Consider the following 19,229-nt stretch of genomic DNA (forward strand, 5'->3'; position numbering starts at 1 on the left):
GTCTTGGGGGGGTTGCGAACAAGGCACGCGAAGAGCTCTTGCTTCACACCTCGCATCAGAAACCGTAGTTTCTTTTCCTCCGTCATTCCTGGGTCCGCACGGCGAAAAAGTCGCTTCATTTCCTCGACGAAGATTACGACTCCTTCGTTCGGGTGTTGCGTTCGAGTTTCCAGTAAAATCGCAGCTCGTTCTTTTCTCACCACGGTCGTGAAGGTCTTAAGGAACTCGCTTTTGAATTGCGTCCAGTCGGTCAAGGCGCTCTCGTGGTTTTCAAACCAAGTTCGAGCTGCATCCTCCAAGTAAAAGAAAACATGCCGGAAGGTTTCTTCATCGTCCCACCTGTTGAAGATCCGCACGCGCTCCAGCTTCTCCAACCATTCCTCTGGGTCTTCAGCAGGGGCTCCCCGGAACGATGGCGGTTCCCGGGGCTGCTGCAGCATGATTGGCGACGTTGTTTCTTGTACCATGGTGTTGGTTGCAGCGTTCCTTTTCTTGGGCCCTTCTGGCATCAAACCGAACTCGGGCGGTAAATCTTGCAGGCGGGGGCTGGCTCTTGTTGGACTGGCTTGGCGGCTTTTCGAGGTTGTAGTGGGCATGAAGGGTGCGTACCCAGCACCTCCACCAGATGTCACGAAGACAAGGACGATGCAGTTGTGTTGAATGAGAAACACGTTTATTGGAGCGAACTTGTGCTCCCCTAACAACTCAAAAGAATACAGAGGCGGCGAAGCAGCGGTCAACAAAGTGACTTGCCCAGGCGAGTGTCGTCGAATCGAATGCCCTGGCGTCCGCACTGCAGGCTTTTTATCTTTCGGCGCGCGTGGTTCTCGAAACGTCGATTCGCATCGAGAACATAGTAGATCCAAGAAGATTATTCTGGGCTGTTCACGTTAGATCGGAATGCTCTCCCTATCACAACAGATAACACATGCGGCACAGAAAGAAAGACTGGAACACGCGCTTCCCTTGGCGCAGAGATAACGCAGACCGGCGCAGCCGGGCGGTAAAAGCAAAACACAAATAAACAAACCCAATGTATGGTTCGCGGCAATATGTTGGTCCAGGCTGCCTCTTTTACGGAAGGCTTTTTTGCAAATGGTGCAGATGTAAAGCGTCGTAGTGGCACGCCCCTCCGCATGATTGTTCTCGTGGTTGGGCTGTTCACAGGAAAGGCAGGAATACAGCTTCCCTCCAAAGAAAATTTTCTTGCCGTCAGTGCAAAAATTCCTACGTGGAAAAAAATGAGACACAGTATTGGAATAAACTGTGCAAGCATAATAAAACTAGATATATGCAAACCACATGACCAAACAAATCAGTTTTGTGTCCAAAAAATGTACAACATTCAGGCACACAGTACCACAGGTCAACCAATGGCCAAGGTGCCTCAATATTAACAGAGCATTTAATGTCCCAACACACAGAATGACTGACACACTAAAAAACACCAGTGGTAGTTCTTATGTGCAGAGATCACATTCCAAGTCTGTTATTTAAATTTTTATGAGTAAGCACTGATTAAGCCTTCACATACATGCATAAAAAATGCAAAGTAATCTTCCTAAATAATAATCGAATACAAAATTGAATAAAAATATGTTATCAAATGTTTGACAAGTGCCTAGAACTGCATGCAAAGCAACTTTAGTACACTGCCTAAAAATCTCTTCTACAAAAATTAACTGCCTACTTGTGTAATAAAAGCCTCGGCCCTGGAGCTTGCAGCATAAAATGCAGGGTGCCTGAATAGTTCCGTTCTGTCAGTGTGACGACCCTCAAGTTGTGCTTTTATAATACCTTATCAATCAATACTAAGGTCTGTAGCTGGCAATGTACAACTGACTTGTCCTCTCAGCCCGTATTTCAAGAGGAACGAGACATTTGACATTGTCATTCTAATAACTCATAAAAATCATTTACAAAAACAGTTGCAGTGAGAAAATTTCAGCTCAAATTGAAGGCTGCTGCAAATGAAAAAGTTAAAGAAGATCGCACATATCTCCTACATATAAGAATGCATGAGCACCACGTCTTGTTGAGGTGTGAAACCAATATTTGGGTGGGCATGTCTATTTTGCGGACAATAAAACTGCATGCCAGAGATTAGCAACACTCCTGCAGCCATTTTGGAAGCTTAAGGATTAACACTGGGCTCTTTTCGCAGCGACCACCTCCACAAGCTCGGCATGCGGCAGGAAATAGTATAGGTCCCTGGTGTCGTAATATTTGCAGATACTGGACTTTATATAAAGCACTACCAAGAGGACTTCTCAGGCATAATAATGCAAAGCTGCAAGTCCCCGTCAAATGTCTTTGTCTTAAATAAGTCGTAAAGAGATTTTCAAAAAAACTGCGTTGTGTGCACTTATAACCGTGAAACCTTGATAAACAAACAATGCATACCCGTTTCGTCGTCTGATATCGGAAAATAGGTAAATATGTGCAGTTACGGTTTCACCGTGGCTTTCCTCCTCAACTCGTGAAGTGACGTTTCAGTAAGTCAGTAAGAAGCCAATCATAATTCTCCCTCGTCTGCACAATATGTCGGCATAGAGCGTGCTTGCAAAGGGTCAGATAAAGAACATCGGCGCCATGATGAAACTCACGCTGCAACTGAACGGGAGACGTCTGATCTGATTGATTGATTGAAGGGTTTAACGCACCAACGCAACGCAGGCGATGAGGCGTGCCGTAGTGGAGGGCTCCGGATTAATTTTGACCACCTGGGGATCTTTATAGGGCGCCGAAATCTCGAACACACGGGCGTTTTTGCTTTTCACCTCCATCAGAAAAGCGGCCGCCGCGGCCGGGAATTGAACCCGCGACCTCGTGCTCAGCAGCGCAACGCCTGAGATGTCTGATCTCTGATACGACTGATCAACATGGTCGAACTTTCAGTCAACAACGCCGGCGAGTGACGCAGGCAGAAGTAACCACGTTTAATCGAAACTGGGCATTCGTAAACTGTTTACGCTGTTTTCCACGAGTCTAAACTGTCGTTTTGCTAGCCGATATTCTTGCACAAGTTTGCCGACGTCTGTCTTACGTAGCCTGTAATGTGAGTTGCGCGAATGTGAAACTTCTGACCTGACGAGATGCATGACCGAACGCTTAAAATGAGAGTTTATTACATAAACAAGTTTACCCAAGGAACTTCGAATAGTCGAAACTTAAAACCAATCCATCGTTCATTCCTCAAGCGCAAAAATAACTACCGAGAAGCAGCGATACAGCGCCGAGTCGCCGAGTCCCAACATCACGCAGTTCGACGATTGCTTTCCTGTTTCCCGCAATAAATAGTGCTATTAACGCTGTTTTGTGGATTGTATACGCTCTGATTTGGCTGCAGAAGCGCTCAACAGTAAGTTGGCGGTTAAAGCTCTGGGTTGATCAGAATATACGAAAACAAGACAGACTTCTGGGTTACAAATGCGAAGAGGCTTTTATGCAGCAGTTTTTCGCCGCGCGCTTCTCACGTCGATAGTGTAGTGGATAAAGTGTCCGACTAGGCTGACCGTAACGTAGGCTGGCCCGGAGGCCGCCAGTTCGAATCGCGAACGGGGCACTTGTTTTTTTCTTGAGCGGTCTTGGGATATTTCATACAAAAAGATAAAATTCCGAAGAAAATTCGGCAAAAGAACGGGAAATTCGGCAGGGAAACTGGCTACAAACTGTACAAACACCCAGGAGGTCTGAGTTCTGCTGCAATGGTTGCCAGACAACTGAAGCTGTCACGGCAGCGCTCACGCGGATAGAAAACTGTTTTTTGGCAACGAATAAAGGATGCATTATTTTTAAAATATCGGGTTTGCAGCTTTGCAGAACATTATACACAAAGAACATTGAACATTCAGCCACGTTGAACTCTCCAATGTACTTGGCGTGACGTCATTCTAGTTGCGCTGCCGACCGATGGTGCGCGCATGGTCGCTTGCGATGCGTCTCAAAACGAGAATTTCAACGGCGCCTCCTAAATTCAAGAAGCAATGAATTGTGAAAATATTTTAGATTTATGTTGTCAAAAGGTCGTTCAAGCGGACAAAATTAAGCAAGACAAATGCAGTTTCTCTTCACAACCCCTTTAATACAGGACCCAGGATTCAAAATCAACTTTCTTAGGTCTTTGCCGATTTTGATGAAAAGTGGCACCATAACTGGAAATCTTCTGTGATAAAACCATAAAAACTTTAAAGTAATGTGTTGAAACCTTTATTATAAAATTTTTTTTCCATTCACCTTCTAACAAGCTTAATTGGGTTATCCAACATAATAGAAAACTTGTTCGAAGTTCTTTGCATTTCTGAATGATTGGGCAAGGTTGTGACATTCTTACTTTTTAATTTAAAACATTGTTTTTTCATTTTTTTAGGAGTGAATGTAAAACAGGCCTGTAGAATGAACGACTACTTAAATAACAAATTCGCAAAAAATTAAACCTGGAAAACCAAGAATGTGATGACCCAAACTGATGATGATGATCGTTGAGTCCAACTGGGGGCAAAGAGCACAGAACACAGTGGTGCGATTCCATGAGAGAACGAATTCGTGTACACGTGCACATTTTCTTTTTCCCAGGGGTGGAACAGGGCCCATGGGTTTGGGAGTACTCCTGGGAGCTGGCAAAAGTGCCTTTTGTAGCAGGATTGGAGCAGCCAGAAAGCATTTTTGGAACAGGTTTGGAGCAGCCAGAATTGCCATTTGGAGATGTAACACCATTTCACAGCATTATAGTGCCTCCCTAATCTCTGTACAGGACACTGTGCAAGTCCCCTGCCAAGTACCCAATCTCTCTACTAGTACCCAAATACGCACTTGGTTTTAACATAGCTGTATTTGTTCATGAAATACAATGCTTTAAAACTTATTGAGGCATTTCTTACGGGGGTTCGAGCTATTTCGCTTGATCAAACTCAATAACTTGTACGGATATAATGCCGAAAGTCTGCTCTGCCAGACTATGCTATTTTTACTCATTTTGAATACTTGCAATGCATAAAGGAGGTGAATATTTATTATCAACAATTCGTATAAAATTGTCTAATCTTAACTCATTTTTGCAAATAGGTGAGCATAGACAAACTAATAAAAATAGCATCACCTGCTAGATCAATTCAGTACAAATACAATGGTACCAGTCTTATCATCCTAGCCCAAGAACAACATTACAAAGTCACCGTAAGTCAGAGCATGGTCTTGCAAAAAAATAAACAAAGCAAAATGCATTTAAAGGGGCACTGACACAAAATTTTGAAGGCGAGATAACTTCGGAGATAGATTGGTGGGAACACACATACATAATCTGCAAAATATCAGCGGCGAATACAGCCTAGAACATATTTAAAATCAGTTTTGAAGTGTGCGAAACGCAACCGAGCAGCCAGCAGAGGACCACGCGCAATTGTAAATAAACAACATCCAAACACGTCACGAGTTTGTGTTTGCCTCTTCCGCACTACCGGCGTTTTGCGCCGGCTGGCGCGGCTCGCCGCTCCAATCGGAGGGCCGGAGGGCGGAGCTTCTGCTCTCGAGAACGAACGACCCGATCGTTGGCGGCGGAGGCGCCGTGATTTCGTCAGCTAATCGGGCAGCTGGCCGCGACCAAAGTTCTACAGCGATTCCAGGCACTCTGTTTCTATTACTGTTTATTACAATTGGATGCGAAAACGCGCCGGAGGCACGAAAAGCTCACTGAGCTAGCCGCACGGTCGCTGTGCAGGCGGCGGCCACGGCCGCGAAGTGGCCCAGGCCGGCGCAGGTAGCTCGAGTGATAGCTTGTTACCGCTGCACGAAATTGTCCCCAAGTCCCGACCATGGTGGCTTACGTGAGAAAGGAGTTAATGATGCGATGGCGGGTTGCATTAAAAATTGTCATCTGCACCGCTTACGAGAGCGGCACTCGAATATCCGCCGCAGTGCTCAGCCGAACACATCTGTAGGCGGACCTGTAGGCAGACCGGCCGGCTGCTCCCAGCGCGCGTCTTGCCACCCACCGTCTCGAGCGTCGCGCGTCGTTCTTTAGCCGCGGTAGCATTTGCACTCGCAGCACCTGCGTCACATCCACGGTCACTTTTTAATTAGGCGCTTCACGAGATCAGTACGTGGGGGCATTCGCAGAAACTGCCGTCGATGCGGATTCGACAGTGCTACGGCGGCTCTGCTCTGTGATATCCCTCCGACGGTCACGTGGTCAGCTTTGTTCACACAAAATCCACAAAATCCATCGTTTCGCGGCACTCGCTGAAACCGAAACTGCGACTGGCCGCATTTAAAATCCCTTTAATTAAACAACCGTCGCACGCTGAAGCAAATGAGGTTTCTACAGGTTATAAGTAGGTCACTAGCTCCTTATCGCAACAAAAAAAACAAGATGCAAAATTTTTGTGTCAGTGCCCCTTTAAAGTTTCAGATCATGGTAACTTTTGCTACAGCATAGCTCCGACAATATTGTCACGAGAAGATGATGAAGAGGGCAACGCAGCATGGCTCCGTTATCCCAGCCTATGACGACGAAGATCTGCGGGTGCGCGCTGCTTGCACGGACTCTGGCTTGGCCGCCACATAAATAAGCTGTGAATACATCGTTGGACTGTCTCATCACTCGTGCCGTCTGTCCTGCTGCCATGTAACAATATAATTAGCATGATTCTGTATCTCTGTTGTTCATGAAAAAAGCACAGCAAGTACGTGATTAACACAAGAATAACTCTGTAAAGGCTGACGTAAATTTACACGAATACCGTACATAAATTTTCTATTGTTAAACTTCACAAACTGTATATCCTCTTTCACTTTTTCTCTCAGTGTCTTTTCAGAATACAGAAAGGCTCAAATACTATGTATTGTTATTTCTGTGCTACCAATGAGACTAAAGCACAGCACCCACCCAGAACTAGAGATTGTTTTGCAATGCATTTCAAACCTAGAGGAAGGCTGTAGGTGATATGCACTTTGGTAATCAATGCTTCAATGATACAAATAGCATCACCTGCTAGACCAATTTTTTTATCAAAGCGCGAAGCCAGAAAAGCAGCGGGAGTAGCGGATCATACAGCGTGGACATGCTTCTCGAAAGCGTGATTTCAGACGCCTATAACTTTGGTGCAAACAAAATGATGCATCATGTTTTTCAGCAGTAAAAAATCTTGAGGAGCCTTTTTTTTCTCAATTTTGAAAGATTCGAGACTGGATTGTTTTCCATTTTGATTTTCCAAGTTACACTATTTACAAGAAAAATGCAACACTCAATCTTTTTTTGTGTATATTTTTTCTAGACAAGCAATATTTTAGGGATATGCTTATAAAAATCCAGTCGACATTACTTATCACTGACAAGTTGGTCACAGTTACAGATACACAGGTAGGGGGTGTCAAAGCAACAATGTGGTGTCTGGCACGATTTCACATTTTTTTAAATTTTTTGTTCATGGCAGAACACAAAATTTGTTTTGACCTATTTGTCATTTTGGTGTACTTTTTGCTTTAAAGCAAATTTTAGTCAGAATGATGAAACCTTGCGTGCGCAAAGCCCCAAATGTGGAAAAAACTGCAGCCGCTGGAAATTTCATGTCACAAGCGCCACCTTTGCTAATTTTTTTCTCACGAAGTACGCACTCTAGAGGAAAACACATTGAAGTTTTAAATTAGGTTTTAAAAAACTACGCGTGATAGAAAACGAGGTGTAAAAATTTGATTATAGTAAGAAATTTAAAAGTTCATTGCATAAAAATCGTGGGATCATCCACTAAAAATGCACGGTATAGTGGAATGTGTTGCCTATAGAGGGTGTCCCAGCTATCATGCACCAAGATTTTATAAAAGAGAAATGGGGTTACTCAAACAAAACCTAGCATATAACGTTTCCAGTACAGTAGAATAGTGGCCAGTAATTTATTAATAAACATGCACTCATTAGTTAACTCAAGAAGTGCTGTCCTAATCACTGAAGTGTCAATGAGACAGTTGTGGGTACCCACTAGAGGAATCTAACTATAGTGTTTTCAGCAATGAACTGATTGCGTACTCATTTATTCTGACTGATAAAGAAACCCCGTGAAATATAAAAATACTATGTGACGGGGCCCCCCCGCATTGTAAAGCAATGCCCTCGAACAGGCTCCGTCTCAGCCAGAATGAAATAAAAAAAGAAAGAATGAAGAAATCGTGACAGAATTTGTGCCTGATTTCACGTATGCGTTCCGCGAAACTTGCTGTTTCTTCCATACATATCCTTATCAAGGTGATGCGCTGTCTTTTCGGATGAGTGACGGGCAACGCAGTTGCTTTCAATGTCTATTTGAGGGTGCTGGCACATGATGCGCGCGGGAGCGCTGTCACAAGGTATTTTTCATATTTCGCAGGGTTTCTTTTTCAGTCAGAATAAATAAGCACGCAATTAGTTCGTCACTGAAAATACTGCAGTTAGGACTCCTCTCGTGGATACCCACAAGTGTCTCATTGACATTTCAGTTATTAGGGCTTCTCGAGTTAAAAATCTCATTACCAAAAAATTACTGAACGCTGCTCCACTGTACTGGAAACATTAGGTGCTAGGTATTGTTCGAGTAACGCCACTGCTCTTTTTTAAAATCTTGGTGCATGATAGCTAGAACACCCTGTATAGTTCTGGGAAGTGTTTGTGTCTTGTTGTGAGGAGTGCTTTGCATGTAACTAGAATGTGAATTACGGACAGGCCCTCCCCACACCTGCTACGCAAGGGTCTGAGATCTAGTGAGGGAGCGTGTTGTGTGTGTAGCCTATTCGTAATCTAGCTAGAGCAACTTCAACGAATCTCTTGGTTGAGGCAGTAGTGTATCGTCAGTGCTGTGTACCAACCTCTTCCATGCCTGAACTTGTGCGCACAGTTTTAGGTTTCTTTATCATTTTGAGTGCATGCAGAGTTTGAGTGATGAACTCCATACTCCCCTTTCAATGAGACCACTCAACAACAAACATTTATTTGCTTCACAAACGCCCTACCAACCTGACCGCACACTTGCAGGCAGGCAGCCATGCCTGCTTTTTTTGTGGCACCAGAATGGAAATTGACCCCTCCACGTTGTGGAAAAAAGGAGAAAACTCCCCGGCGTGTGATATACCAAAGGCTGCCGAAAAGAATGCCGCAAGTTGTTCTCCTCGCCGGGAGAGAGTGCACAGTGTGCAGCTTTCGTCGTGTTCTCCGTGGTTGAGTTGAGAGGAAACAATTATGTGCAATTTCTCATCGCGCATAGTTTCGGTGATAGTGAACGGATTTTCATAATTCTTGTGGGAGGAGATTGCTGCGACAATAGACTTTACTGCAAAATACATTCCAAGTAATCGATGGTAAGTGCTGCAGGGCCCCTTTAAAGGGCTACTGAAGTGCTTTTAGATTGGGGTAAAAATATATTTTTTGCAATTAATACATTAGTTAGTTTATGCCTGTAAAGTTTTTTCGTCATTTTTAGCTTGGGGACAGAGGTATTTGTCGGTAAAGTTGACTTTACGCCCCACCCACTGCTCCCTCCCGTATCGCCGGAAGAGCGAGAAACCGAGAGGCAGCGACCGGAAGTAGCGTCATATTCGGAATGGCCAGCGGCGTGCACCGACACTTCGCTGTGTCCTCGTTTTGCGGGCGAAGTTCCGAATTAAACGTGCGTGTAATCTGCCCTTTATCTTTATTGTCCAGAGTTTCTTCGCCGTTGATTTTTACCCGTTATGCCACTGTGCTTTTAGAGGTTCCCTAAAGCGACTCCTAGATACCAGAGATTTCTTACCCGAGCGCCCGTGGCTGGCTACATTGCCTTCACCAGTAGTCGTGGCCTGCCGTGTCGTCGGGTGCTCTGTGCTTCATACGCGAAGCGTCGTGCTCAAACAACTACGGAGGTGCCCCAAGTTCCTCATCCATTATTATTAGGGGATTCAAAAATTTGTGGGACCGCAGCGCTCTTGGTTTCCCGAGCTTCTTGTTCAGTTTCCCGAACAACATTGTTAGCTATGACGACAGCTTAGCTAAGAAGGTAGATTTTAAGAAGAAATCAAGCAAGCTGGTAAGCATGAAGCATTTTCTGCGTGTGGGAGCGCTCCGCACACTCACCGGTGGTGCATTCCCATACGGCACACGATGCGGTTCGAACCGCACATGTTGCAGCAGCAACCGCTCTTCGCTGCTGTCCAGAAACAAGGCAGTCACGAAAAGCAAGGTAAACGTGCCACAGAGTGGATGATAGTGTGGTGAAAAACTGCGCTAGGAATTGTCATCCAAGGTGATTTTGAAGGAGGTGATCGAATTTGTATCGCCATACGAAGCGCCGACCGGTCGCGGAGGCTCGTCGACGGGCTAATGCACCTGCCCGAGCAGAAGATGCGGCGAGAGGCCGATGGATAGCGCTACCTGCGCGCAAGAATGAACACAGCACCGATCGCTAGAATGACTGTCAACATGAAAATATGGTTCCACATGCGAGAAAGGGGATGACAGTGTGGTGAAAAACTGTATAAAGATAGTCATTCGCAATTGTACAGATAGTAGCGACAAAATATCGGCTTCCGTGCTAAGCCTTAACTTCCCAACATCTGAAGCGATCCGTGCAATCCAAGCCAGCTGGAGCTGTTGGGGAGGGCGCTCTTCTAAAGCTTGTCGTGGGCCAGTGTACTGCGTTTGGGTTCCTCTACACTTTGGTGGCCACCAACGTTAGATTCCCCTATCCTAAAACTGCCTATGTGCAGCAATGCCAGGTTCCGCTGACCAGCCGCGCAGCGACCCGGCCCCAGCACCTCCGCGCGACGCGACGACCGGCCGCTCACTAGCTGCTGCTGGCGCGCATCGCGGGCCGGTGCACATAGCTTGTTACAACCTGTCCAAACGTAAAAACTAAGTTACACATGCGAGGAAGGGGATGATGGTGTGTTGAAAAATTGTGTTAGGAATTGTGACTAGTGCTGGTAGTGAAAACGGCGAACCAATATCTGCACAACTTCCCTGCATCCGAGAAACAGAAGTCGGCCATGAGCCGTTGGGGGAGAACCCCTTTCTAAAGCTTGTCGCAAGCCAACTTGTTACGTTTATACTTCCCTCAGGCTCTCCTATACTAAGGAAGGATTGTGTGACTTCCATTTACCAGAGGACTTTCTGGCCCGTACATGAACGGGAACAGAACGAGTTCTTCAGGCCGAGCGGTCACCGCAGCGCCTGCACTTCCGAATATGACGTCATCTGCCGCCAGCCAATCGCGAAAGGCAGCCAGGGCTCTCGCCATGCCCCCGGGAAAGAGTCGTTTGTTTTGACAAAAAAAAGATGGTTTGGGGGTATTTACACAGAAAATAAACATGTTTTTTGAATTCAGGGTCAAGAAAACCATAAAGTAATGCCCCCATCAAAATTTTTTTGAAAAGCTCTTCACCAGCCTTTTAAGAGCAGGCCTAAAGAGTGACTATTTATTAATAAGATATTAAAAGAGTATAGTAAATCTGTGTATATCCTTTGATGCTCTAAGCACCCTGTGTTGCCTTCCTAAACCCCCCAAGGCTAACACACCTTCAGCCGTCAGTATACAACCCCTGATTGCCCCTAGACGGTGCCCCAACCAATTTACCTCACATAAATAAGGGCCTGCCCTCAAAATCCGAGCAGTGGGAAGTGGCAACGCACAGCCTGTATGCAGGCGTGCAAACTGCCCTCGTCACTCAAGCTATCAACTTTGCTGCCCAATTCACACCTGACGCCACGTGTATCCGTGACCTAAGTAAATTCTAATAAAATCTGTTTTCTCTATTTTTCTAAGCATTAACGTGTAGGCAGCAGATCTGCATTCAGCAAAATGAATGCCTGTTTTAGGCCCGGGATTACCACAGTGCATGTTCTACAAAATGCACTGCAAGCATTGCAACCTACCCTGTGTTGCCAAAACATGGGCGGCAGGAGCACGTGTGCAGACCATCTTTTACCACAACATCAAAACCATCTCCTGAAGCAGAGAATTTCTCCAAGACACAAGCATGATCTTTGTCCACATCCTGAACTGAAAAAAATCAAAGGTCAGAGCAGATAAAGGCAATGACTGATGCACAATCATCACGTAATATCTCACTTCCTTCTGGCAGTACCCAGTTTCACTGCAAGCCCTTAGTTGTAAGTGGAGCCCTGCACAATCCTGACTTTGAGGCCCAGGCCTAGCTAGAGCCCAGTTTATGTTGCTCAAGCCTGACAAGGGCTCAAGCTTCGAAACACTTGGCTTTGCCGGGGCACTGGCGTCCATCAGTGAGCCCAGGCCAGGCCCAGCCTGTGCTGCAGTCTGTAGTTCTGCCCGATCTGCACCAGGTGATTTAATTAAAAGCCTAGAAAGGAGCCGTGTGTGTGTCACCAGGCCCACGCTTAGATGTTAAAGGAAATGTGTTTATTATATTTGGTTGTGCACCAGCAAGAAAGCTCAAAATCATGACGTTTATGAAAAGGAACCTTAACTCTCTCACTGCACAAGGGATAAGTAAAGGAAATGCAGCTTACTCCTCTGTAGGATCAGCGAAGGGGAGCACGGGCTTCAAATAGCTTTTTTTTATATACAGAGACTGAAGACTATGTGTAAGTAACACTTTCTCATGGCCTAGTCAGTTGCAGTGTATAACTATTCATTTTGCCCATGGAGATGTTAACAATCTGTACCACAACCTATTTTTATGTTTGCCTTATTGTGCAAGAACTTGCACTAATCATACATAAATATATACCAGCAAACAAGCAAATTCGAAAGCGTCCCAAATAAAAAGTCACAAGTAGAAAAAATACTTCTGGGAACCACTCCAATAATATTTTATCAGGAGTGGTAATTGTGCAGCCACAAGAGCGGTAACAAAGAAATGTTTTGAAGAGTGCTTTTTTAGTGTAGTTTATTTTTACCCACAAGAAAACAATGTTCATTTCACTAAAAAAAAGCAAAATTCATTTCACTAAAAAAAGCAAAATTCAACATATTGAGTTTTATTATTTTCTTTGCTAAGATGTACAAAAATGTTTTGAAGAGTGCGTTTTTGGTGTAGTTTAGTTTTACCCACAAAGATACAATGTCCATTTCGGTGCAAAAAAATTAAACATATTGAGTTTTACTATTTTCTTTGTTAAGATGTACAGGATGCCTTCTCTTTGCAATTGCACGTGTCACCTTAGCTTTACACAAAATCCCTTCGCTCATGCAATCCAACCCATTCAGGTGTCCTCGAAGGCCGGTCTTAGACCCCTTTTGTGAGTGGTTTTGAGTTCAGCCCACGGCTATGGATTCAAGCGCGAGCTTGGCCTGAGCCCTCAGTTTAAAGGCTGAACCTAGCCCAGACCTATGACAGTGAACCCAGGCAGGGATGGGGTCAGGCTTTCAGGGAAGCCTGGGCACGTGCAGTGCTCTAGTTGTCAGTATCTCAAATCCCAACATTTTTCGCAAGAAAATGCCTGTAACTGGGATATGCATATCAACTAATGCAAGTCTTGTATTGTGAATTATCCTGTTTTTGTACACTGAAGCCTAAGAGTCTCTGAAAACATATCAGCTAGCGCCATAAGTGAGAGCACAAGACACAAGTATGCGAATGCTAACGAAGCATTGGGTAAACTTCAAGGATGTTTACCAAAAAGCTACTAGAAATCTCTTCTACTATAGACAGCGTGTTCCTATATGTGAGGTCAGCAGCACATTTCGCTATTGCCACTTAAACATCCCGAACTGAAATGACACCATAATTAAATCAGCATCCTGATGAGCATTAGGGACTTAAGCTGTAAACTGATTCGGAAAGCAGGTAAAGCAACCCAGATTTGGAAGGTGGCCCATGACACCTACATACAAATTACCACATTATCTGAAGTCATGATCCCCCTCTCCCTGCCACCTACCTCAAATTATTGAAAAAGCACGGTGGGCCGTGGCTTTAAATGAAACAAAAAAGAGAATGATTAGCTACTGCATTCTTTTTTTTTTCATACAGTGTGGCTTGAGCGATACACTCAGCTTTATTTACGAGATTTTACTTTGCTTGCAAGAATAGTATGACAATGTTTTACTGCTTGTGAAATCCACTCACCACAGGGATAGTGGACATATGAAACAAAACTGCAGCGTAAGAAGAGACACCAGTCTAATACCCCTGCTACACAATCGTCCGGCTGTCATTTGAACCACATGTCATTTGACTCAAATGCAAAATTGTGCTGCGCCGCTGGGCTTTGAAATGCCATTCGACTCAAATGACATTCGAGCCAAATGAGCACGAGAAAGACATTTAGGGCTCTCAAATGCCATTTCTAGCACTCTTGTGCACATCGTACCAAGTCAGCATAAGCAAATACATTACTGGTGTATTTTACACAAACGAAATATTCTTTTTGTGGGACTTGGTTTACTTCTTGTGAACTTAAATCGTGATATGAAGATGCAATAATTCCATACTCTGAGCACCAGCGCGAGCGATAAACCAGTGTGGCCAGACAGCACAAAAAACCTCGATTGCGATTCAGAATAAAGGAAAAACAGTGTGAAAGCTTGTGTTATTTATAATGTGACATCATTTTACTGCCAAAGGCTGCTGCTTCATTTTATTGTTGCATTATTGTGTAAAAAGAGAACTCGACAGCAGCAGCGCCACTCAGCATGGCGCCTATACTGAGGATGAGCTTGCGTCAGTGTTCAAATTAGCCACTGTTGTGGCACAGTGTACAATACCGGATTTTGTTATTTGGGACATCGTCAGTAAGCTTGAAGACAATCTGGTAAACTTCATGATGCACAAAAAGAAGCAAATGAATCTCACAGAATTTCTTCATGTTAAATAAAGTGCGTTGGTCTTTGCGCTGCGGGTCAAATTTTCCGTGCTGTGAGGAACCCGGTAAGCTATTGTTTGTGAAGACTAAATAGTTCTGAGTGATGTGCGAAGTGTTTGGATAAGCTTCAGATGGGCATATTTATTATTTCGGATTATCGATATATCGAACTATTTGGCAATCCCCTTAAAGTTCAACGTATCCGTGTTCAACTATATGCCGTTTCGCGGAGACTTCCCAAAAACTGTGGCAGGTAGTTGAGCAAAGAAGGCCAGTGTAGTTACACTCACATGGTGAATTTGCAGAGTTTTGGCATGGTTAACTGTCAAAATACTTAGTTTGATCTTTCTCTACAAATAGTTTTTTTCTTTAATTTTTTACACTTCCACTTCATGACCGGCAAACACAATCGCTACGCAGTGTGCATCATGTGAAGGACACGCTTGTACGTTTCATGGTATGCCTGCATGAAACATGCGTGTAAGTGATACTCTTTCTCCCATTGATGGCATCCGTAGCCACAGAACGCACTGCTAGACTGCTAGAAAGCCAACTTTCTCTGATGATGATTGTGGGTAAAGTGAAAAAAAAAAAAAGAACACTCCCTCTGGCCGGAATAGAACCTTAGTCCCACGCTTTGTAAAGCTGATGTCTATCTGACTGCATCGAACCGACATGGCTGAAGCAATTTGAAGCTGCAGAGGTATGCATGAACATGCAAAATGAGAAAATTAGTGCAGCCCTCCATCCAACGCCGTTGGTTCAATGCGAACCCTTTTTTGTGCAAAATAATATAACGAAAGGTCAAAGTCAGAGTCGCTCTAATCAAAAGTCCAAACTGCGTGCGAGTCATAGCTCGACAAGTACAGTCCAAACTCAACCGACAACCAAGAATCCCTCACAAGAAAGCTTTGCGTTCAGCCATTTTCATACTTAAACAGAGGGGTGCATGATTTTAACATAGTGCAATTAAACCATATGGTAACTGGTGATGAGGATAAGGATATGTAGTGCTTATTCCGTTGGTAGTTGACCATTGACGGTTTTGAGATCACAGTCATACGCGCCTAGGATTTTTCGACTGACCAAACACAAAACACTTGAGATTGCTGAAAGAAGGATCACCAGTTATAAACTACCAATCTGTTTCTTGCGTTTGCTATGCCTAAGGTAACCCTTTTTGTGTGTTGGACTCCTGTTAGCCAATCTGATAATGGAATTGAGAGCATTTTCTTGACGATGAACGTAAATTTTGCTTTCCTTTCTATGCATGGGGGTACTTTGCCATTAACGCTTTCTGTCACTTCCTTCAGCTAACAACTTTTCATCAAAACTTTCGTGTTGATGTGCACTTCTTTTGTTGAGTCTTTTGTACTGCTACCTCACCTGTTTTTTTTCTGTGCTCTAATTAGACCTGGACAAGATCAGCACCAGTGGTATTTTTTGGATCTGTCCCGCTTTTTCAGTGATTCAATGAAGCTACTAAATCTAATAGAATGGGAAATACTTGATAACTAGCAATATCAACAGCTTACTCCAACGACGTCACTGCTAAAAATGATTTTTGTAAAAAGAAAAAGAGCATTTCATCACAGCACTTGCCACTTGTCCTAGCATCTCTTTATCACATTTCATTTTGCCCATAGCCAATCCGCTAAGCAGAACCCGAAACACAGCTCGTATGATCCACCTGAACAAATACGCCGACAACTGTAAAGAAGTGCTGACTCAATTTTAGTGAAAGTGCATCCAGTGGATACAGTAGAACAAAGAATACAGAATCCACCTCTTTCAAGTTTACTTCTGCATAGTAAACACCTTCTTCCCTGAGAATTTGATTGATCTTAATGGTCCATTCGTTAAGACAATTTCTTCAAAACTTTGTGGGGATCCTGACGCCCTAGCCATTGCGCGATCACTGGGTTTGTCATTACGCGGCGCTCTTCCCCTCTCTCCTCCAAAATTCCGGCTCGTCTTGGCGCCACTGCGTAGAGCCGAGCCGTCTCTCAAACTCTTGCGTGAGGTGAAGCCTGCAGAGACCGTTGCGGCGATAAAACACTGTCACGCAGCGGGCGCTCCGCCCTGGTAGCGGAGCTAACCTCACCTCATTGGTCCGTTTGAACGATGCCCGAACCTGACTCTCGCCGGGGACGTGAACGCGCGCCCTGCGCGGGGGTCCGTTCGGGGAGACGCTTCCAGGACGCCGAAAGCGTTGGCCGAAGGTATGTGACGCTTTCTTTACCAGCCGGCTGCAACCCTGTTGCACCGGCGAAAGCCCACCAGCCCTTCCGGCTGCGGCCCGTGCCCAAGGCTGCTCCTGTTGTCCCTACGCTTGCATATAGTAAGGCCGTACCTACCACTCGACGAACACGCCGTGCGGTACGCGCCTGTGAGCGAATGGGCCCCGTCTCCCTCGCTGCTGCGAGCCGATCCGGCCAGCACGGCGATGCGCGCGCACAACGTGCGCGCACCCCGGAATTTGCCCTAACAGAAGAGCCCACTGGCTCTGCGCCGACGAAACGTGCGCACTTGCGCGTGGCACCCCATTGCCCCTTTCACCTAACGGGAAGTACGTACTTGTACTGTAAATTGTGTAATTGGGACTGTAAATTATGTGACTAGAATGTTAGTATAAAATAGACGTCTTCCCTCCGTACCCTGGGCATATTCCTTTGTCGCCCCCTTCTCCACCTGCCCAACAGAGGCGGTGTTAAGTTGGCGCGACGGCGTTTCAGTATCGTGAGCGTGCTCAAATAGCTCGAACCCGCGGTGGTTCCTCGCAGTGTGCATGAATGCCTGCCTTGTGCAAAGCTAGCGTTATGCATATTGTGAGGTAGAGAGACCACATCGCCGTCTTTTGCTTGCCTGGGCGATGGCCGGTCAACTCTTCTCAGACCGGCGAGGCCATTTAAGGAGAGGGGAGTGTGGGGATCCTGACGCCCTAGCCATTGCGCGATCACTGGGTTTGTCATTACGCGGCGCTCTTCCCCTCTCTCCTCCAAAATTCCGGCTCGTCTTGGCGCCACTGCGTAGAGCCGAGCCGTCTCTCAAACTCTTGCGTGAGGTGAAGCCTGCAGAGACCGTTGCGGCGATAAAACACTGTCACGCAGCGGGCGCTCCGCCCTGGTAGTGGAGCTAACCTCACCTCATTGGTCCGTTTGAACGATGCCCGAACCCGACTCTCGCCGGGGACGCGAACGCACGCCCTGCGCGGGGGTCCGTTCGGGGAGACGCTTCCAGGACGCCGAAGGCGTTGGCCGAAGGTATGTGACGCTTTCTTTACCAGCTGGCTGCAACCCTGTTGCACCGGCGAAAGCCCACGAGCCGTTCCGGCTGCGGCCCGTGCCTAAGGCTGCTCCTGTTGCCCCTACGCTTGCCTATAGTAAGGCCGTACCTAACACTCGACGATCACGCCGTGCGGTACGCGCCTGTGAGCGAATGGGCCCCGTCTCCCTCGCTGCTGCGAGCCGATCCGGCCAGCACAACGATGCACGCGCGCACAATGTGCGCGCACCCCGGAATTTGCCCTGACAGAAGAGCCCACTGGCTCTGCGCCGACGAAACGTGCGCACTTGTGCGTGGCGCCCCATCGCCCCTTTCACCTAACGGGAAGTACGTACCGGTACTGTAAATTGTGTAATTGGGACTGTAAAATATGTGGCTAGAATGTTAGTATAAAATAAACGTCTTCCCTTCGTACCCTGGGCATATTCCTTTGTCGCCCCTTTCTCCACCTGCCCAACAGAGGCGGTGTTAAGTTGGCGCGACGGCGTTTCAGTATCGTGAGCGTGCTCAAATAGCTCGAACCCACGGTGGTTCCTCGCAGTGTGCATGAATGCCTGCCTTGTTCAATGCTAGGGTTATGCATATTGTGAGGTAGAGAGACAACTTCTGCTTCTTTTTTTCTAGAGCAAGGATGTGTGGGTTTATCAGTGCAGAGGGTGCAATAATGAACCAGCACGAGTCAATGCTTCCTTTGTTACCAGTTTTTAACGTCAACAGGGTCTCGGTTCAAGCAGTTACACTAGCAATTATGAGTACACAGCACTAATTTAAAATAAAAATAGTAAAAAAGCTGAGCTGATATGTCGTAGGGCTTCTTGTTTGTAGGGTTTATGTTAGCTTAACGGCTGCAGTCACCCTTGACAGTGAAATTATGTGCATCACCGCATCGTTCACAGGTGTACAAAATATGCTTGCTCTGAGAAAGTTCCATGCCTTTTCCCACACTTTCTTTAATAAAAATTGAAAGCTTTCAGGATGGCAAAATTCAGATGGGTGGATTATATTGTTACGCCCGAAACATCTTTTGGGAAAATCGGGTTAAACCCAATTTCTTTCCAAATGGACTCTTTCAAAGTATCGATCTGCACAATTGTGGGTTGACACTCCACTGATCTCAACCAGTACTGATCTCAACCCAACAAGCAAGCCCCACAAAGACAGCTTT

At 45.7% G+C, this 19,229-nt stretch overlaps 1 protein-coding gene across 1 annotated transcript in view; it reads right to left on the minus strand.

Annotated features, from left to right (window-relative positions):
• LOC144158463 (uncharacterized) overlaps positions 1 to 19,229 on the minus strand; it is a 33,968-nt gene that overhangs the window by 6,447 nt on the left and 8,292 nt on the right. Inside the window, exons 4-5 of the mRNA XM_077689343.1 lie at positions 11,870 to 11,996; positions 1,051 to 1,227 (exon numbers count right to left, since the gene is read on the minus strand). Coding sequence (XP_077545469.1) covers positions 1,051 to 1,227; positions 11,870 to 11,996 — 304 coding nt within the window. The remainder of the gene's footprint in view (positions 1 to 1,050; positions 1,228 to 11,869; positions 11,997 to 19,229) is intronic.

This window comes from Haemaphysalis longicornis, unplaced genomic scaffold (genome assembly GCF_048455015.1).
Source record: "Haemaphysalis longicornis isolate Haplotype H1 unplaced genomic scaffold, Haemaphysalis longicornis Haplotype H1 scaffold_10, whole genome shotgun sequence".
Lineage (NCBI taxonomy): Eukaryota > Metazoa > Arthropoda > Arachnida > Ixodida > Ixodidae > Haemaphysalis > Haemaphysalis longicornis.